This window comes from Moschus berezovskii, chromosome X, assembly GCF_049115385.1.
Source record: "Moschus berezovskii isolate FMDL1 chromosome X, NW_MosBer_1.0, whole genome shotgun sequence".
Classification (NCBI taxonomy): domain Eukaryota; kingdom Metazoa; phylum Chordata; class Mammalia; order Artiodactyla; family Moschidae; genus Moschus; species Moschus berezovskii.
The window spans coordinates 91,070,324-91,092,405 of record NC_142488.1 but is presented as its reverse complement, the minus strand read 5'-3'; the positions used below and the strand labels follow the sequence as shown (position 1 = coordinate 91,092,405).

General features: G+C 40.0%; 1 protein-coding gene across 2 annotated transcripts; it reads right to left on the bottom strand.

The window, feature by feature from the left end:
- Positions 1-5,171: 5,171 nt before the first annotated feature.
- Positions 5,172-6,260, bottom strand: LOC129563966 (casein kinase I-like). 2 transcript variants are annotated; one of them, XM_088833636.1, is made up of 2 exons: positions 5,813-6,260; positions 5,172-5,740 (listed from the first exon to the last, which is right to left on the bottom strand). In XM_088833636.1, the coding sequence occupies exons 1-2, from the start codon at positions 6,258-6,260 to the stop codon at positions 5,172-5,174; spliced, it is 1,017 nt and encodes a 338-aa protein (XP_088689762.1). The 2 variants fall into 2 exon arrangements, with proteins under 2 accessions (XP_088689762.1, XP_088689761.1); XM_088833635.1 differs by having other exon boundaries at positions 5,172-6,260.
- Between the last annotated feature and the right edge of the window lie 15,822 nt (positions 6,261-22,082).

Sequence of the window (22,082 nt, the reverse complement as noted above, 5' to 3'; positions counted from 1 at the left end):
TTTGAACTGTGGTGTTGGAGAAGACTCTTGAGAGTCCCTTGGACTGCAAGGAGATCCAACCAGTCCATTCTAAAGGAGATCAGTCCTGAGTGTTCATTGGAAGGACTGATATTGAAGATGAAGCTCCAATACTTTGGCCACCTGATGCAAAGAGCTGACTCATTTGAAAAGTCCCTAATGCTGGAAAAGATTGAGGGCAGGAGGAGAAGGGGATGACAGAGGATGAGATGGTTGGATGGCATCACCGACTCAATGGACATGAGTTTGGGTAGGTTCTGGGAGGTGTTGACGGACAGGGAGGCCTGGCGTGCTGCAGTCCATGGGGTCACAAAGAGTCGGACACGACTGAGCCACTGAACTGAACTGAACTGAGGGAATATATACAGTCAAGCATACATTTCAGTAAAAGCTTACTGCTAATCATGAGGGCTTCCCTGGTGGCTCAGATGGTAAAGCATTTGTTTGCAATGTGGGAGACCTGGGTTCTATCCTTGGGTTGGGAAGATCCCCTGGAGATGGCAACCCACTCCAGTACTCTTGCCTGGAAAATTCCATGAACGGAGGAGCCTGGTAGGCTACAGTCCATGGGATAACAAAGAGTTGGACACGACTGAGCAACTTCACTGAAGAGTCATGAGAAACAGGTATCTCAGTTAATGATTTTAATTTTTTTTAAGGTATGAGAAGATATAAGAACCTGGGTTGATTCACCATCTTCCATGATATCTAGCTATCTCGGGGGCCTGTTTTTCCAAAGTACAGAGTGTCTCATCCTGTTTTTCATCCTGAATTCTTTTCAGGGTGTACTGTTGGTCAGCAGTGGCAGTGACTTATGACTTAAACCTTGTAGAAACAAATAATGGGCAACACATTCTTTGTTTTTCTTTGTTTTATACCCTTCAAGCCTGTTCCATGCTTTTCTCTGATTCTAAGACTGTAGCATATGCACACAGTCTTCCTGACCTTCACAATTGTGGATAATTCCAGGAGGGCTCTGATTGGTTCTTTCCCTGGTTTCTCTTCAGTAAACTTGTGACTGTTGTGACATTTTCCTTGTGTGAGTGCTACCAGCCTCTTCTTAATTATCCTCCACCACAATCTTCACTGTTTTTGACAATGTTTATAAGCATGGAATTTTATACTACCTTTTCCACCCGTTCCCATCTCCATCGCACAGAGCAGGAGTGTCACTCAAGTAAAAGCAGGTCCCTGCCTTCAGCTCTCCTGCAGTGATTCAGGCTCTTCCCAGGAGAAAAGGCAGGCTATAAGGAGGAAGAATTGTACAGCTCTGCCTGAGGGCATTGACTGCCCTTTGTCTCAGGGACAGCCTTGAGTGCTTGACACTGACCAGGTATTGCTGGTCTACAGTGCTTTCAATTCTGTGGTAAAGGGAACAAGGCTCTGGTTTTAGTTTGTTTCTGGTAGTACCCCCTCTTGATCTTTTTCTGCTAATCAACCAGCATTTGGGAGTTGATGGACTCAAAATAGGATGAATCTCATTGTTGTGTACAACTGAAAACTCCCTTCCTCTCCAGAAGCAGCCCGTTCGTTTTGTATTTATTGGGGTTTACCCTGTTGGAGTGGGGAATAGTTGTCAAACTTCTACCTGATTTGTGAACTGGCTGTTTCTTCGGATACTAAAGTTTGCTTTTAGAGGTGCCATTTGTATTTTATCTTTCTGTTTTTAAAGGATGGTAAAAGTTTCGTCTGTTCCTAAGGAAAGTCTTCCAGGGCACATTCTGGAAAAATGGTCTGATTACAGCTATGAACCTATGACTAAGGAAAAAAAATAAGATGACTCTTTTGAAATTCCAAAACTAGTTCTTTTCGCATATGCAGTTAAGAGAAACCTTGCTTGATAAAACACCTTTTTATAGAATTCTGACCCTAAGAGAACAAAAATATTTTGCCCTACCTCATGATCCATTCCTGCCCTCCTCAGTTCTGTTCTATGCCCTAGGAGGCCAATCCTTCTGGATTATAACCCCAGGCTTTGTTTCTGGCTGGAGTCTCTTTGGGTTTGACCAATGAAATACATTGACAGAACTTTGGAGGGCAGAGAAGACGACATATTTCTTTCTTGCTCCCTCCCCGATTTGGGCTGTGTTTTATTAACAGTGATTACCAATAACTTTATTGTTAGTGATGGACCAAGACCTCATCTCTTGCCAGAAGGTACCTTTTCTATAGCTATAGTTCCCACCGGGCTCCAGTTTTTTTTTTTTTAAAGGCTCTTGCCTCTTTAGGCTTTGGGTAATAGCTTCCTGCTATTGCTGCTGCTAAATCGCTTCAGTTGTGTCCAACTCTGTGCAACCCCATAGACAGCAGCCCACCAGGCTCCCCCGTCCCTGGGATTCTCAAGGCGAGAACATTGGAGTGGGTTGCCACTTCCTTCTCCAATGCATGAAAGTGAAAAGTGAAAGTGAAGTCTCTCAGTCGTGTCCGACTCTTAGTGACCCCATGGACTGCAGCCCACCAGGCTCCTCCATCCATGAGATTTTCCAGGCAAGAGTACTGGAGTAGGGTGCCATTGCCTTCTCCACCTGCTATTGCTAGTCTCTGGGTATCTCAAAATCCCTAATTTGGTCTCTTAATCTTGCACATATCTCTTTGAATAGTCCCTACATTCAAGTTTCTTGAACCAGCCAAGTTGGATTCTTTTTCCTGCTGGAAATCTATGCTGATAAAGATGTGCTGATGTAGGGCCTAGATCTATTGACGCTATTTTGGTTCCATCAGAGTGGTCAGCTCAAGAGTGAAGCTTATATGCAAGTAAGGGCATGACAGAGAATATTAATCAAATTGTGCTTGAAGCCATATATCTTCTGAACACAGCTTACTGAAGTAAGAACAAGTAGATACTTCTTTAATATGATAAAAACATATATGAACTTCTAACAAGAAGTTCTTCATGTCTGAGGAATAAATACTAGAAGCATTCCCATAAAAATCAGGAAGAAGACAAGGCTGTTAGTTTTCACACAATTATTTAATTATTTTAATTGGAGGATAAGTACACTATTGTGATGGTTTTTGCCATACACCAACATGAACTGGTCTCAGGTATACACGTTCTCAGAATTAAACACAGTATTTATATTGGAAAGGAGGCAAGATTATCATTACTGCAAATGAAGCAAACCTGAGAGAATCAATTAAAAACTATTTGAAACTTTAGGAACTCCATAAAGAGGCTGGTTATAAAATCACTATGCAAAAAAAAGAAAAACAATCACTTTCATATATATAAATAATAAACAATACATGTAAGATAAATATTCAATTTCTAATAATCAGCAAAGGTAAGCTACTTAAGAATAAACTTTAAAAATATGCAAAATATATTCATTCACACAAGTATTTACTGATAAACTACAATTTGCCAAGCAATATTCTAAGAGTCATATTTTTTTTATGATATTTATATTGAAAAGAACACAAGATTATCATTACTGCAAATGAAACAAAGCTGAATCAATTAAAAACTATTTGAAACTTTAGAAACTCCATAAAGAGGCTGCTTATAAAATCACTATGCAAAAACAATCACTTTCATAAATAAAAATAAACAGCATGTAAGATATTTAATTTCTAATAACCATGAGGAAAGATAAGCTACTTAATAATAAACTTTAAAAATAAGCAAAATATATTCATTCACACATGTATTTACTGATAAACTAGTCTGCCAAGCAATGTTTTAAGAGTTATGTTTTTTATATTTATATTGAAAAGGAGGCAAGATTATCATTACTGCAAATGAAACAAAGCTGAGAGAATCAATTAAAAACTATTTGAAACTTTAGAAACTTCATAAAGAGGCTGCTTATAAAATCACTATGCAAAAAACAATCACTTTCATATATAAAGATAAACAGAGCATGTAAGATATTTAATTTCTAATAACCATGAGGAAAGATAAGCTACTTAAGAATAAACTTTAAAAATAAGCAAAATATATTCATTCACACATGTATTTACTGATAAACTACAGTGTGCCAAGCAATGTTTTAAGAGTTATGTTTTTTATATTTATATTGAAAAGAAGGCAAGATTATCATTACTGCAAATGAAACAAAGCTGAATCAATTAAAAACTATTTGAAACTTTAGAAACTTCATAAAAAGGTTGCTTATAAAATCACTAAGCAAAAACAACCACTTTCATATATAAACAAAGCATGTAAGATATTTAATTTCTAATAATCATGAGGAAAGATAAGCTACTTAAGAATAAACTTTAAAAATATGCAAAATATATTCATTCACACAAGTTTTTAGTGATAGCCTACAGTGTGCTAAGCAATGTTCTAGATTTTTTGTTTAGTTTTTAATTTGTAAAAAACACATTTCAAAATAAAAACAAAATCCCATATCATACAAATGTTTATAATGATTAATTTATCTAAGCAACACACATACACGTTCAGTTGCAAAATGTTAACTAAATTTCTGTGACAAATACACCTTTTTAAATACCAAGAACATTACAGAGTTAACAAGAGTCCTACGGATAATCTAGTAGTCAATGAATTTTTCTTAAGTCTTCACTTTAATGCTGTTATTTCAGTACACGTAAGCAAGCAGAGTCTTTCATATGCTGGAACACTGGAATCTTTGGTTGCTACGGTGTCAGCTGCCTTGCAAACAAGAAGCCAATCATTTAAAAAATGTTTTAAGTGAACAACTTGCGGATCCCAGGGATGAATAGACCTTAAGAATGCACAATTGTGAGCATTTACAACCATCTCAACTGTGGCAGAAGACTGTTCATGCCCTGCTTCTGAAACGAGATCTCCAAGCAACATAGTTGAAAATAAACGATATTAACAAAAAACTGGCATATGCACAATTTCTCCACCAATGTGTGTGTGAACCATTTAGTTAACTTTCCCATCTGAAAGAATGCAATAGAAAACTGGACAACACGTTTCACAATTCCATTAATATTCACAATTACAGTGGCTACAACTCAGCACACCACATTGCCAATGCTGCCCAGAGTCAGTTTATACTGAAATTACTTTCTTTACCCCAAGTGAACGTTTGTCCACAATCACTGGCCAGTGTACATATGAACGAAAATTTCTAGATTTGGGGAGAAACATTCTGCTCTGATCACTTTACTCTGCTTCTTCTGTTCCTTGCCTCAGGCTTACAAACCTTTTCATGTTACTCTTTTTTTTTTTCAGTGTGCTTGCCTTTGGGGGTGGGGGTTTGGGCCTGCTGACCCTGCCCACTTGAAGAGGCTGTCTGCTGTGCTGCTCTCTGCTTTAATATTATCCAATCAAATGCGTAGTCATATTGGTAATTCAGGGTCCTGAAAAGAGTGCGGAAAAGCTGCCTCAGGTAGGTGTAATCCGGGGCTTCCTCAAAGCGCAGTCCACGACAATAGTTTAAGTATGTAGCAAATTCTGCGGGAAATCCGTTACATAAAGCTTCAACAGATGTGGCCATCTTGTTTTCGCAAATCTTTTCATATTTTTGCTTCATTGTTACGGTCTTTATTCCTTGCCACGGCAGGCTGCTTTTATTAAAATACATCAAAACATATCCTAATGATTCCATGTCATCTCGGCGACTTTGTTCAATACCAAGATGTGCATTTAGGCTAGCATACCGAGCAGTACCAGTGAGACTTTTATCTTCTCTGTATGGTATGTGTTGCTTTGTCCTGCTGTCTCTGTACCTTTTGGCCAAACCAAAATCAACAAGGAATAACTGGTTTGAGCGTAAGGAAGCTGGGTCCTGAGTAGTACTATCAGTCATGCCCCTTTTCCTCTTCCCTGCTTGACATCCTAAACACACATTACAGTGAGGCTCAGCACCCATTAGGAAGTTATCTGGTTTAATATCTCTGTGTATAAAATTCTTTGTATGCAAATATTCGAGTCTACTGATCATCTGGTCAGCTAACATAAGTACAGTTTTCATTGTGAACCGTCTTGAACAGAAATTGAAGAGGTCTTCGAGGCTGGGGCCAAGAAGATCCATGACTAGCACATTATAGTCCTTTTCCTGACCATACCACCATATTCGGGGAATGCCAACCCCACCCTCAAGAAGCTTATAGAGTTTGCTCTCATACAGCAACTGGGGCTGCCTCGCTTTCTGAGGTTCTACCTTCACCGCCACTTCCTCACCGGTGGTGACATTGATGGCCAAATAGACTTTCCCGAAGGAGCCAGACCCAATCTTTCTTACCAGCTTAAATTTCCCTCCGGCAATGAATTCGGACTTGGAGCCACTGCTGCTCGCCATTCTGAGACAAAGATGGAGGCTGCGGCTAAGCCCGGACACCTCTAAGGGGAGGATAGAGGCCTCGAGGGCTACCAAGCAAAGCAGTGGAAGGCGGCAGGAAACAGAAACAGCCGGCTCTTTATCGGCGTTACAGACCCCCAAATCGGCCAAGCAAACCGGATCACTTCTGCCGTCGGTTTCTTTTGGCGAAGCCGCTGATGGTTGAGGGGGTTCTCGAGGTTACCAGGTTTCTGGTGGTCGCCACCCTCTGCCTCACTTTCTCGGTGAAAAAGAGGAGCACTGAGTTAGGGCCGTGAAACCGCTGCCACCGGCTTGAGGGACGTCCGTTACACCACAAACACCACCATCTTGGTAGTCCCGCAGCAGCCAACACAAAATGTCTCCAGCTCCCAGAAGCCTCTTCTTCAGCGCAGAGCATTCTGGGAAAGGAATCCGGGAGTCTTATATTTTTAACGTACAAATTCTGCTGCGAAAACAAATGAAGGCAAATAACTAGAAAAACTGGGTTCCCAAGAGGAAAAAATTCTTTTCCCCAGAAATTTATCTTGTAACTTCATTTAGATTCCCCAGAACTTATTCATCTTATAACTGGAAGTTGGTACCCTTTGACTAACAGTCCCCCATTTCCCCTTTCCTGCAGTCCCTAGCAACCCCCATTCTACTCTGTTTTTATGAATTTGGCTTTTAGGTTCCACATATAGTACCATCCATGTTGTCAAAAATAGCAGAATTTCCTTCTTTTCTATGGCTGAATAATATTCCATTATATATATAAAATAAGCTACTTAAGAATTAACAGGTTCCATTTTCTCCACATTCTCACCAACACTTGTTATTTTTTTTTTTATAATAACCATTCTAACTGATGTGAAGTGGTAACACTGTTTATAATGCAAGGCTTTATTGGAGCCTCTGCAGCAGCAGCCGGGAGCAAGAACAAACAATAGATTCCCTTGCTTGTTCGCTCCCTGAGGGGAGGTGAACTTGTTCCTTATGTGGGGTGAGGGTAGAGGTGTGTTCAGTAGCTGGGCCAGAGGGGTGGCTTAGGCGGTTTGCAGGGGGCATGCTCAGCACCCTGCTTTTACACCCTGTTTTTGCTCCACACGCTTCAAAAGTGACAGTTGAGTTTTTTTTGTCTGTTTCCTTTTTCCACAGTTTGCCCCAACCGTGTATTCTTGCAGTTACTTTTAGTCCCATGGTTTCTTTGTATCGAGTTGTTCTAAGAGAGGTATGTCTAGGTACAAGCATTGCAGCACTGCCGGAAAAGGTCTCAGGTCCCTGCCTGTCCCGTTCCCCTCTGAGAGACTCCACATCCTTATTCTTAATCGGTAAGGACTTGACTATCTCTTCTTCTGACACTTCTTCCAACTGGATGGGGGCCACAGACACTAGCCTACCATAGAGGTGTAGAAGTCCCTCAATGACTGTTCCAAGGATCTGATGGGACCTGGCCAACTGCTGGAATAGGTTGAACTCCTTGAACCATCAGGAGCCTTACTTCAAGCTTTGGATCCTAGAAGACACAAACTTACAAACGTAACCAAAATGTTAAACAAACAAGTGCTAAAAAAGGAGAAGAACTATAATAGCCATTAAAGAGCCTAGAAAGGGAAGGAACCAGGTTAACTTTGGGAGGGTTCCCTTAACTGTTGACCAGACAGGGGAAGTGATGTTGCCCCTGCCAGGAAACCATTCTGCTTAGGTATATATTTTTGTTAATCTCAGGGTTAAAGTTTAACATATTCATCTATTTTAGAATGGAAGATCTGGACTTGTTGGTCCTAGGAGTCCTCCCTTGGACTGAAAAGTCTCAGTCACAGGTTTACAACAGTAGGGAAGACAACAGAGCACTAAAGAAGATACAGTATAAATCAGCATGACTGATTTACTGAAAAGAAAAGCGTTATAAAAATATGAAAATCTCCTGCTAGAAATCTTTTTATACCTTGTGAGATACAAGACAACAAACTAGAGAACCAGTTTTCAGTTTTCCCACCCACATTAAATAGTGAGGATTGGTGGTTAATTGCCTACTGAAATCAAGTGGCTTGTGGAATTTTCTCAATGTTGGTTTCTACCTGGTATGGGCATCAGGGTTGCTTTTTCTGGGAAACCCTGGTGCCCTGGGTTCCAAGGAAATTAAGGACTTCAGTAGTATTCTGATCTGAGGCCTCCATGGTGGGGTTGCATATTAATATGTCCTCTACATACTACAGAATGGCCCCTTCTTTTAGGTGTATTTCCCTCACCCAGGGCCTAAGTGAACAAGTGTGGCCTGTCCTGAAAACTCTGAGGTAATACTGTCCAATTATATTGGCCAGAGTGGGGGTTAGACCACTTGAAGGCAAATAGATACTGAAGTGAGAGATGAACTGGGATGCAAAAGAAGGCATCCTTGAGGTCAAGCACAGTAAAATATTTGGCATCTCCAGGAATCTGGGACTAATATATTATATGGATTGGCCACAGGTGATGGATAGGGACCACTGCATCGTTTACTGCTCTAAGGTCTTGTACCATTCTATATTCCCAATTTGGTTTAACTGGCAGAATAGGGGTATTGCATGGAGACTGACAAGGTACTAAGATGTGATGTTTTATGTATTTATCTATGAGGGATTGCAAACCATTTTATCTTCCAACTTTATGGGATCCTGTCTCGTTAGGACGGAGAAGGCAATGGCAAGCCACTCCAGTACTATTGCCTAGAAAATCCCATGGATGGAGGAGCCTGGTAGGCTGCAGTCCATGGGGTCGCTAAGGGTCGGACACGACTGAGCGACTTCACTTTCACTTTTCACTTTCCACTTTCACACATTGGAGAAGGAAATGGCAACCCACTCCAGTGTTCTTGCCTGGAGAATCCCAGGGACGGGGGAGCCTGGTGGGCTTCCGTCTATGGGGCACACAGAGTCGGACACGACTGAAGTGACTTAGCAGCAGCAGCAGCAGCAGCAGTCTCGTTAGGATAGGTGACTTATGGCTTAAGGCTAATTTTTACAGATTGGACATTTATAGCCTTCCCAGGGATTCCTTTGTCCCAAACAGCAGGGTTTACTGCATGTAGAATAAGGCTGTGAATAGCACCTTGCTCTTCCATCTGGTCTGTCTTAGAGTCAAGAAAAGGGACTGCTCAGGGTCTCCTTATCATAATATGGCTCCTAATAATAACATGGATCCCAGAGGTCTTCCCTAGTAGTGGAGTAGGACACTCAGGCACAACTAAAAAGGCCCGTGAGATCAAACACTGTTCAAACTGGCAAGTGAGAGGCCCAGTGAAGTAACAGGCGTGAGTCTTTCCATCAACACCAGTCACAGTACAGCTTTTGGAGGAAAGATGCTCAGTGCAAGAGATCAAAGCAGAGTAAGTGGCTCCTGCATCCATTTTAAAATTGAATTTTTTACCTTCCATGTTGGGCTTCCCTGGTGGTTCAGTGGTAAAAGATCTGCCTGCAACGCAGGAGACTCAAAAGACTTGAGTTCGATCCCTGGGTCGGGAATGATCCCTTGGAGAAGGAAACGGCTACCCACTCCAGTAGTTTTGCCTGGGAAACCCCATGGACAGAGGAGCCTGGCAAGCTACAGCTCATGGGGTCGCAGAGAATTGGACACAACAACTGAAGTGACTTAGCACACACCTGCCATGTCAAGAACCACCCAAGGCTCCTCAGTGAAGGTACACATCTAGATGGGGGTTGCCACCAGAATCCCTGGGCCACTCAGTCATCCAGCATGGCCATATTGGGAGCAGGAGCCTCCTTTCACCCTCAGAACTGGGGACAGCTCTACTTTTAATGACCTATTTGTTTGTAGACTGGGCATGGACCAGGGGGTTATTTTGGTACTTTGGGGCTCAATGGCCAGTTGAATTACATCTGAAGCATTCTTCCTTGCTGGTTTACCTCTGAGGTGGATGGTTAAACTTCCTCGGCCCCCTTGGGCTGTTCTGAGGTTGCAATGCATGGCTAACAGCTCTAGCCATCAGTTTAGCTTGAGTCATGGCCTGCCTGTTTTCACATTGGGTTCTCCCTTCCTCCTCAGCTTGATCTCTATTATTAAATACCCCAAAGGCCAATTGTAGGAGTTGTGGAATTGGAGTTTGTGGGCCTAATTGTTAACTTTTGGAGTCTCTACCTAATATCAGGGGCAGACTGTCTGATAGGGTGTTGTCCCAGCAGGGACTGATCTTTGGGAGTGGATGAATCAATGTTAGTAAATTTTCTAAAAGCCTCCACAAGCCAACCCTGAAAGAGGGCTAGCTTTTCTTTTTCTTCTCTGGTCACTCCTTTAAACTTTTTCATAGTTAAATGGCTTTTTGATATATTTTCTCATCCTTTCTAATACACATTGGATTGTGTGCTTCCTGACTTCTGTTCCCTCCTGGATAATAGGGACTTATAATTCCAGTGGAGCTTCTGATTTGGGACTCCATCTCCACCCATAATGAAATGTTTGGATTAGTCCCTGCCAAGTTGGTCACCATGCACCTGGGCTGCTGCCCAAATTCTTTGCTTTTCCTCAGGAATACAGCAAGTAGACAAGACTATTTGAACATCCTTCTGAGTTAAATCAAAGGCCATAGTTAGGGCATGAGGCCCCTCAACAAACTTACTAGGGTCTTCCAGTTTCTGTTTGGGTTGGTCTAAATTGGTTACAAGGAGGAGCGCATATATTCTGATTGTCCCTTCACCATTTGCCACTTCCCTAAGAAGGCACATTTTTCCTGATCCTGGGAGACAGGGAGTTTCACTACAAGTTGCTCTGGAGGGATTAGTCTCTCCCTTCTGAAGTAAAGGAGGCTATAAAGGGACATAGGGAGGTGAAGTGTGGAATGGGTCAGAGGAATCTGAAGAAATAGGTGCTTCTAGGGAAGTAGGTAGCCCTGAACAAGCAGGGGAGACTTGGTTTCCTCCCTGAAAATTGGGGAAGATTAAAGGAGGATCATCTGAAATGTCAAAAGTGTTTTCTGATTCTCCATGCTTTTAATTACAGGAGCTACATAGAGTGGGGTTTTGGTAAAGGACCATGAAGGCTTGAACATACGGAACCTCAGTCCATTTTCCTGTCTTGGGACAGTAAAGATCCAATTGCACTGTGGTATTGTAATTTAGAGAATCATTTTTCTCCACCCCTCCAACTTATATAAAGGCCAGACAGTGTTAGAGTTTAATTTTTACTCTTTTATGCAATTTCCAGTTTTTGAGGATATATTCCAGAGGTGTTTCTTCTGGCTTAGAAGAGGATCCTCCCATGTTGAGTAACCTGAAACCAAGACTGCTCCTAGAAATGAAGTCCAGCATCTCAGAGACATTTACTAGGAAGCTTTTGTCAGAAGAGAGTCAGAGAGTTCTCTGAATTCCCTTCTTACCTAATGGGATTTTGAGCCTCCTATACTCTCCCATCACATAACCAGATATCTCTGGTTGACCCAGCCCCTCATGCCATAGTTCTGTGATAAGGGATATTTGAACCAGTGCCAGTGCATTGCCAGGGCTATCTTTGAGGGGGATCTGTTGTCTATAAGGTTTATGGACTAGCAACAATTTCCCCTAGGTGGGGGTGTATTCCTTGAGATTGAGCATTTATGTAGCCTAAAGGATGTGGGCTGCTTGAAAGTGGCCAGCAATAGGTAGTCTGTTACAGTGTATGGGCTGCTAAGGCCTGGAGTAAAGTGGGTCCCTGAGGTACAAAAAGGAACTCCTGGAGGAAATGGAGTTGGGCACAATAGACAATGCCACAGGATCAGGCCTAAAAGTGGGAGTATTCCCACAGGGGATTTATTTTTAACATAGAGTACGGTGAGAGACTAAACAGCAGAAGAACCCCAAACCCTTTCCCCTATTTGTTTGGTGGCTGTGATAAAACTAGGGAGAGCCTGATGATCCCATCTGATACCTGCAGCAGCAAGTATGGACCATGTTTCTCATGTAATTTAACATAATAAATGAACCAGTTTAAGATCTCTCTTTGGGATGCTCCAGAGATCCTTTGAAGCATCTGAAGTTAGTTGGAGGTAAAAAGAACTGTATTTAATATTTGGGAAATTTGTAAAAAAATTGCAAAAAGTTTTACCTGGTCAGATAGGGTCATAGGTCACTGTGAAACAATTATTCCCTGAGTCAAGGTGAAAAAAAATTCTCGAAAGTTAATACAGATCACTGAAAGGCACAGATGGAGAAGGCAATGGCACCCCACTCCAGTACTCTTGCCTGGAGAATCCCAGGGATGGCGGAGCCTGGTGACTGCCGTCTATGGGGTCGCACAGAGTCGGACACGACTGAAGCGACTTACCAGCAACAGCAGCAGCAGCAAAGGCACAGAAACTCACATAATCTGTTATCAAGAGCAGCATTCCAAGAAAACTTTGTTCTCTTGTGAAAGAAACCAAAACCAGACTTTCATCAACCTACTCCTAATAAAATTCACTTACTTAATTAAATTTAATCCAACTTTAGAAAATCCTGCTGCTGCTGCTGCTGCTGCTAAGTCGCTTCAGTCGTGTCCGACTCTGTGCAACCCCATAGATGGCAGCTCACCAGCCTCCGCCGTCCCTGGGATTCTCCAGGCAAGAACACTGGAGTGGGTTGCCATTTCCTTCTCCAATGCATGAAAGTGAAAAGTGAAAGTGAAATCGCTCAGTCGTGTCCGACCCTTAGCGACCCCATGGACCGCAGCCTACCAGGTTCTTCCGTCCATGGAATTTTCCAGGCAAGAGTACTGGAGTGGATTGCCATTTCCTTCTCCATAGAAAATCCTAGCCACAAACAAAATTATTTTCTCAACTTCCTCTTCTGCAAACTTTCTGTAGTCATACTTTGTGCCTTATTCTTTCCACTTAGAATTAACAAGTTTTAGGACAAAATCACCCCTTTTTCCTTTAAAAAAATATATTTCCATTCCTCATATCTTCTTTTCTGAAAACACACATCCTACTTTCCTTAGGCAACCATGAACTGTCTTTTACATTAACTTTCTATAGATTGGTGAAGAAAATCTCAAGATGACACAAAACAGCTTTAGTTTCTCTCTCAGAAGAAGGTAAATTTACCTTCTCAAAAGTAGGTAAATTTAGACCTATTTTGCAGTTAATGTTCCAATTGCTTGCTTGCTTCCTTCACTTTAGTTGTGTCTGACTTTGCAACCCTATGGATTGTAGCCCACCAGGCTCCTCTGTCCATGGGATTCTCCAGGCAAGAATACTGGAGTGGATTGCCATTTCCTTCTTCAGGGGATCTTCCCAGGCCAGGGACTGAACCCATGACTCTTGTGTCTCCTGCATTGGCAGGCCAATTCTTTACCACTAGTAGCACCTGGGAAGCCCAATAGTTTATTTGAAATGGCCTGAATATTCAATGAATTCCTATTGTTTAACTTGATTTAGTTTTAGGTTACCAAAATTTGAAGAGTCTATTTTTAGATGGACATTTCCAAAGCATAATTATTCTTGTAGAGTTTACCAAAAAGCTCTTATCCTAGTTACATTTACTTAAAAATGTAATCATATCAGGTTGTTTTCCCTGTTGAGAAATCTCAGAAAGAATGTGCATTTATTGACTTTCAGTAAACCTAGCTTCAATAAGAATATTATACTTGACATTGATGATTCTAAAAACAAAACTATATTAATTAAACTCACAAGCTTAAGCTAGCTCTAATAACAGATATTAATTAAATATTGACTATCTCCCAGACAACATGAATGCAAAATATATTCTGGTGAGTTTTCTTTTATATTTCTGAGAATGTGTATAAACACTCAATTTCCTTTAAGCTAATTAAATACAGCTCGTTTACAAGTTAATTTTTACATAAAAACAAACAGAACCAAAGACCTCATAGTTTTTCTGCTTGAATTTAGAATGGCCCTTTCCCCACCTCCGTCTGGGGGACTACAGGTGGATCAGGTAGTTCCTGAGAGCCCAGGGAGAATAGTTACGTTGCAAAGGCAGAGAAGAGTGATGCAAGCTCCTGGAGCCAAGTTTAAAAGCTTAGTTTGCAAAGGCAGAGGAGGGGGAAATGAAAGCTCCTTTCTTTTCATTTTGTTCTTTTACATCTCACCAAGGGGACTTCCCTGGTGGTCCAGTGGTTAAGAACCTGCCTGCCAATGCAGGGGACAAGGGTTTAATGCTTGGTCTTAGAAGATTTCACGTGCTGCGGAGAAACTAAACTGGGGTGCACCACAACTATTGAACCCACATGCTGCAACTGCTGAAGCTCTTGCACCCTAGAGCCAATGCTCCACAACAAGAAAAGCCAGAGCAATGAGAATTCAGTGCACCACAACTAGAGGAGCCCCCAACTTGCTGCAACTAGAGAAAGCCCGTCTGTAGCCATGAAGACCCAGCACAGCCAAAAAAAATTTTTTTTAAATCCCACTAAGTAATGCAAGGCTGGAGTCTTGGGCAAGGTGGGCTGTGTTTGTATTTCAAGGTTTAAATGCTCCACTGTGCCCAAAATTTTGGCAGAGACTTGCAGAAGCAGTTGGACAAACAAAACTACATAAAACAAAGATACCAATGACAAAAACTTACAGACACAAACAAGTAGTTTTCAGGATAAAGGCGATGGGAGTGTAGATATAAGGATCAAGGGAAGAGGTACAGAAAAGACTGAAAAAGAGAAAGAGACGACAGAGAAATAAAGGTGAGAATACTGGGATGACAAGACTTCCAGCCACTACATGATATGGGGTTTAATACTCTATCACTTTCCTAAATGTCCCGTCAAGGATAGCATGCTGGACCAAGGTCTGCATGGTGTGAGGTGAGCCTTTCCCATCTTTGCTTGTCACCTGTCAATTGCTGGCCAGAGGAAGCATGGTCTCACAAGCTTAGAGGAGTGATACTGTAGCTGCTCAACGTTCACTCTCTTGGAAGGAGAGGACAGAGAGAAGTAGAGAGATTTCAAGAGAGGGAAAAGGACAAGTGGGAGGGGAAAGCATTGCCTGAATGAGGGTACTGAGGCCCCCAGGGGCCAGGAAGGCAGACTTATCAACCTCCATGACACTGAAACAAGATGGTCAGGTGGCTACTTGTCACCCATGGGGAAGCTGTGTTCAGTGGTCCTGGAGGTGCCCAGATCCTCTTCCCAGAAAGTACAACTGCCCCATGTTGGGTACCATAAATCTGATACCAACCAGGTTTATTGGCCTTCCTTAAGCAATAGAAATTGACTAGAGGTCAGACAGGAAATCCAGGCAAGAGTTTATTGGCACCTGTGCTGTCTTGGGGGTGTCAGGGGTAAGGGTGGGGCAATCGAGAACAAACAAGTTCCCTTGCATGTTCTGTAACATAGTCTTATAAAAATGCCAATTATCCCTCAGTTAACTTTTGAATTAACTATAATCCAAGTGGAAATAAAAGCAAGATTTTTAAGGGAATTTAACAAAATAATTCATTTTATTTGTAAATAAACATATATGACTGAGAAAAAGAATAATTAGAGAGGCCTTACTCTTCCAGATATTAAAACATATATAAAGACACTATAATTGAATATTTTGTACCTAAAAAGAAAAAATAACAGATTAAAGGAACAGAGAGAATAAAAAAATAGATACAAATATATGTGGATATTTAGCTCATGATAAAGGTGGCATTTAAAATCAGGAGCTAGAGAGGTATTATTTGATAACTGATATTAGGAAAATTTGCTAACTATTTGGAAAGAAATAATTCATATGTTAATAAAGCTGTAAAAATATATTCATAATAACATTGAGATGTCATTTGCTTTTTTCACTGTGTTGATATTTATACAAATGGTGCAAAAGGAACGATGGGTAAAATTTCTAGCTTACTGATAACAGAGGCAATACAACCCCCCCAAAATTGTATATGGACCAAAATTTAAACATTAAAAAACACATCTAAAAATTAGAAGAACACACAGGTCTTCCTGAGCAGGACACAAAACTCAAAAATTGTAAAGAAATAATTGATAAATTTTGTATCATAAATAATGTATCACTAATAATGAGGAAATAGAAAGAGAAATTAAGGAAACTATTCCATTCACTGTTGCAACGAAAAGAATTAAATACTTAGGAATATATCTACCTAAGGAAACAAAAGACTTGTACGTAGAAAACTATAAAACACTAGTGAAAGTACTCAAAGAGGACACTAATAGATGGAGAAATATACCATGTTCATGGATTGGAAGAATAAATATTGTAAAAATGAGTATACTACCCAAAGTAATTTATACATTCAATGCAATCCCTATCAAACTACCAACGATATTTTTCACAGAACTAGAACAAATAATCTCACAATTTGTATGGAAATACAAAAAACCTCGAATAGCCAAAGCAATCTTGAGGAAGAAAAATGGAACAGGGGGAATTAACCTGCCGGACTTCAGGCTCTACTACAAAGCCACAGTCATCAAGACAGTATGGTACTGGCATAAAGACAGAAATATAGATCAATGGAACAAAATGGAAAGACCAGAGATAAACCCACACACCTATGGACACCTTATCTTTGACAAAGGAAGCAAGAATATAAAATGGAGAAAAGACAGTCTCTTTAACAAGTGGTGCTGGGAAAACCGGTCAGTCACTTGTAAAAGAATGAAACTAGAACACTTCCTAACACCATACACCAAAATAAACTCAAAATGGATTAGAGAGCTAAATGTAAGACCAGAAACTATAAAATTCCTAGAGGAGAACGTAGGCAAAACACTCTCCGACATAAATCACAGCAGGATCCTCCAAGACCCACCTCCCAGAATATTGGAAACAAAAGCAAAAATAAACAAATAGGACCTAATTAAAATCAAAAGCTTCTGCACAGCAAAGGAAACTATAAGTAAGGTGAAAAGACAGCCTTCAGAATGGGAGAAAATAATAGCAAATGAAGCAACTGATAAAGGATTAATCTCCAAAATATACAAGCAGCTCCTGCAGCTCAATTCCAGAAAAATAAATGACCCAATCAAAAAATGGGTCAAAGAACTAAACAGACATTTCTCCAAAGAAGACATAAAGATGGCTAACAAACACATGAAAAAATGCTCAACATCCCTCATAATCAGAGAGATGCAAATCAAAACCACAATGAGATACCATTTCACACCAGTCAGAATGGCTGCTATCCAAAAGTCTACATGCAATAAATGCTGGAGAGAATGTGGAGAGAAGGGAACCCTCTTACACTGTTGGTGGGAATGCAAACTAGTACAGCCATTATGGAGAACAGTGTGGAGATTCCTCAAAAAACTGGAAATAGAAGTGCCATATGATCCAGCAATCGCACTCCTGGGCATACACACCGAGGAAACCAGAATTGAAAGAGACACACGTACTCCAATGTTCATCGCAGCACTGTTTATAATAGCCAGGACATGGAAGCAACCTAGATGTCCATCTGCAGACGAATGGATAAGAAAGCTTTGGTACATATACACAATGGAGTATTATTCAGCCATTAAAAAGAATACATTTGAATCAGTTCTAATGAGGTGGATGAAACTGGAGCCTATTATACAGAGTGAAGTAAACCAGAAAGAAAAACACCAATACAGTATACTAATGCATATATATGGAATTTAGAAAGATGCAAATGATAACCCTGTATACGAGACAGCAAAAGAGACACAGGGAGAGGGTGAGGGTGGGATGATTTGGGAGAATGGCATTGAAACATGTATGTTGTCATATGTGAAACGAATCACCAGTTCAGGGTCGATGCATGTTATAGGATGCTTGGGGCTGGCATGCGGGGATGACCCAGAGGGAGGATAAAGGGAAGAGGGAGGTGGGAGGGGGGTTCGGGAGGGGGAACTCATGTACATCCGGGGCGAATTCATGTCAATGTATGGCAAAACCAACCAATATAATATTGTAAAATAATTTGCCTCCAATAAAAATAAATTAATTAATAAAAAAAGATTTCAAAAATTCTATAAAGCAAAAGTCCAAAGAAAATTATAAACTGGGAAAATAATTATAATGCTTATGACAATCTAAGAGCACATTTTCTTAATTTACAGGAAGTTCTTGTGTATTAATAAGAAAAGGATGAAAAATCTAGTGGAAAAATGGGGAAAAGTAGTTCACAGAAAGAGAAATACAAATAGTTAAAGTTATGGGAAGATGTTTAATCCCACTTATAATTTAAGAAATCAAAAAATTTTGAATCTCAACATGGAATATAAAACCAAAATTTAAGAGGTGAGAGTTTGGAGCATGGATAAAATTTAAAATAATCTTCCACATAGAAGGAGCATACCTCAACATAATAAAAGCCATATATGATAAACCCACAGCAAACATTATCCTCAATGGTTAAAAATTGAAAGCATTTCCCCTAAAGACAAGAACAAGACAAGGATGCCCACTCTCACCACTACTATTCAACATAGTTTTGGAAGTTTTAGCCACAGCAATCAGAGAAGAAAAAGAAATAAAAGGAATCCAGATTGGAAAAGAAGAAGTAAAATTCTCACTGTTTGCAGATGACATGATCCTCTACATTGAAAACCCTAAAGACTCCACCAGAAAATTACTAGAGCTAATCAGTGAATATAGTAAAGTTGCAGGATATAAATTAACACACAGAAATCCCTTGCATTCCTATACACTAACAATGAGAAGCAAGAAAGAGAAATTAAGGAAACAATTCCATTCACCATTGCAATGAAAAGAATAAAATACTTAAGAATATATCTACCTAAAGAAACAAAAGACCTATATATAGAAAACTATACAACACTGATGAAAGAAATCAAAGATGACACAAATAAATGGAGAAATATACCATGTTCATGGATCAGAAGTGAAAATGAGTATACTATCCAAAGCAATCTATAGATTCAATGCAATCCTTATCAAGCTACCAACGGTATTTTCCAGAGAAGTAGAACAAATAATTTCACAATTTGTATGAAAATACAAAAAACCTTGAATAGCCAAAGCAATATTGAGAAAGAACAACGGAACTGGAGGAATCAACCTGCCTGACTTCAGGCTATACTACAAAGCTACAGTCATCAAGACAGTATGGTACTGGCACAAAGACAGAAATATAGATCAATGGAACAAAGTAGAAAGCCCAGAGATAAATCCATGTACCTATGGACACCTTATCTTTGACACAGGAGGCAAAAATATAAAATGGAGAAAAGACAGTCTCTTTAACAAGTGGTGCTGGGAAAAGTGGTCAACCACTTGTAAAAGAATGAAACTAGAAAACTTTCTAACACCACACATAAAAATAAACTCAAAATGGATTAAAGATCTAAATGTAAGACCAGAAACTATAAAACTCCTAGAGGAAAATATAGGCAAAACACTCTGACGTAAATCAGCAGGATCCTCTATGACCCACCTCCCAGAATATTGGAAATAAAAGCAAAAATAAACAAATGGGACCTAATTAAAATTAAAAGCTTTTGCACAATGAAGGAAACTATAAGCAAGGTGAAAAGACAGCCTTCAGAATGGGAGAAAATAATAGCAAATGAAGCAACTGACAAAGAATTAATCTCAAAAATATACAAGCAATTCCTGCAGCTCAATTCTAGAAAAATAAGCTACCCAATCAAAAAATGGGCCAGAGAACTAAACAGACATCTCTCCAAAGAAGACATACAGATGGTTAACAAACACATCAAAAGATGCTCAACATCACTCATAATCAGAGAAATGCAAATCAAACCACAATGAGGTACCATCTCACACCAGTCAGAATGGCTGCTATCAAAAATTCTACAAAGAATAAATGCTGGAGAGGGTGTGGAGAAAATGGAACCCTCTCACACTGTTGGTGGGAATGCAAACTAGTACAGCCAGTATGGAGAACAGTGTGGAGATTCCTTAAAAAACTGGAAATAGAACTGCCATACGACCCAGCAATCCCACTGCTGGGCATACACACTGAGGAAACCAGAATTGAAAGAGACACGTGTACCCCAATGTTCATTGCAGCACTGTTTACAATAGCCAGGGCATGGAAGTAACCTAGATGTCCTTTGGCAGACAAATGGATAAGAAAGCTGTGGTACATATACACAATGGAATATTACTCAGCTATTCAAAAGAGTGCATTTGAATCAGTTCTAATGAGGTGGATGAAACTGGAGCCTATTATACAGAGTGAAGTAAGTTAGAAAGAAAAACACCAATACAGTATATTAATGCATATATATGGAATTTAGAAAGATGGTACGATGACCCTATATGTGAGACAGCAAAAGAGACACAGATGTAAAGAATAGACTTTTGGACTCTGTGGGATGATTTGAGAGAATAGCATTGAAACATGTATATTACCATATGTGAAATAGATCGCCAGTCCAGGTTTGATGCATGAGACAGGATGCTCAGGGCTGGTGCACTTGGATCACCCTGAGGGATAGGATGGGGAGGAAGGTGGGGGAGAGGGTCAGGATGGGGAACACATGTACACCCATGGCTGATTCATGTGAATGTATGGCAAAAACCACCACAGTATTGTAATTAGCCTCCAATTAAAATAAATTTTAAAAAAGAAAAAATAAATAAAACGAACTTCCACTTTGACCCAGTGATTTCACTTCTAGGAATTTATACTGAGGAAATAGCGCTACAATTGTAAAATATATATGAAAACAAATGTTTCCAGGTGGTGCAGCAGTAAAGAATCTGCCTGCCAATGCAGGAGACAACAGGGTTCGATTCCTGGGTCTGGAAGATCCCCTGGAGGAGGAAATGACAACTCATTCCAGTATTCTTGCATGGAATATCCCATGGAAAGAGGGGCCTAGCAGACTACAGTCCATAGGGTCACAAAGAGTGGATGATAACTGAGCATGCACCATATGTAAACAAAGGTCCCCACTGTTGCAGTTTTGTAATAGACAAAGATTGGGAAGAGGCTAAATATCAACCAGTAATAGATCGGTTGAATTCTAGCAAATTCACACTACAGAATATTATTACAGTTGATAAAATATTGTACATGGTATATTAGGTGAAAATAGTGTGCAGAATAATTTGCATAGTATGATCTCAAATTATTTTTAAAAGGCACATGTGTACACACACTCACATATAACATATCTACATTATTTTCTTTTTGGTGGTGTATATGAAACAAAAAAAAAAAAACTGAGTCAATTGAATAGTTAACAGCAGTATTCATAGGATTTATCCTAGGATTGAGGTAGATGGGTTATCATGGTGGTTATTAAGAAGGATGGAAAATTTGGGACATTTTTATTTTCTGCTTCTCTCTTTTCCTAGTTAACACTTGCTTTCCTTAATGTCAATTCAAAATTTCTCTCCTTTCACTCGGCAAGGAAACCTTACCCAATCCCCAGACACTGCCTCTTCTTTTAGTATGTTAACAGTGTTCCTTTCCTTCAAAGTATTTTGCTCAGTTTGTATGTATATGTGATTATTTTATTATTTTCTTCACTATGAGAGCAGAGTTAGTGTCTGCTTTTGCTCATCAACTTATTCACAATAAGCACAGTACTTGTGACAACTCTCCCTCTTCATCTCCCACTCCCAATATTCTGATGTAGACAATTACATTTTCTCAGTCTTACAAAAAGAGTTATGATAATGCAGTTGTTAAACATCTCCCCCATCACACAAACACAGATGAAGAGAAACACAGCAGAAACAAATAGCAAACATCACACTAAATGGTGAAATTTTAGGGGCATTCTCAAGGACAAGGTCAGGAGGCTCTCAGTCACCATTATTATTCAGCATAGTTCTGGAGGTTCTGGCTGATGCAGTACACCCAGAAAATGAAAGAATAAGAGATACAATGATTGGAAAAGGCAAAATTTTAAAAAAATCATCATTTTCAGATGATCATGTAT

What these genes read in the sequence shown, in the direction of transcription:
- LOC129563966 (XM_088833635.1), bottom strand. Translation starts at nt 6,260, where the DNA reads ATGGCGAGCAGCAGTGGCTCCAAGTCCGAATTCATTGCCGGAGGGAAA.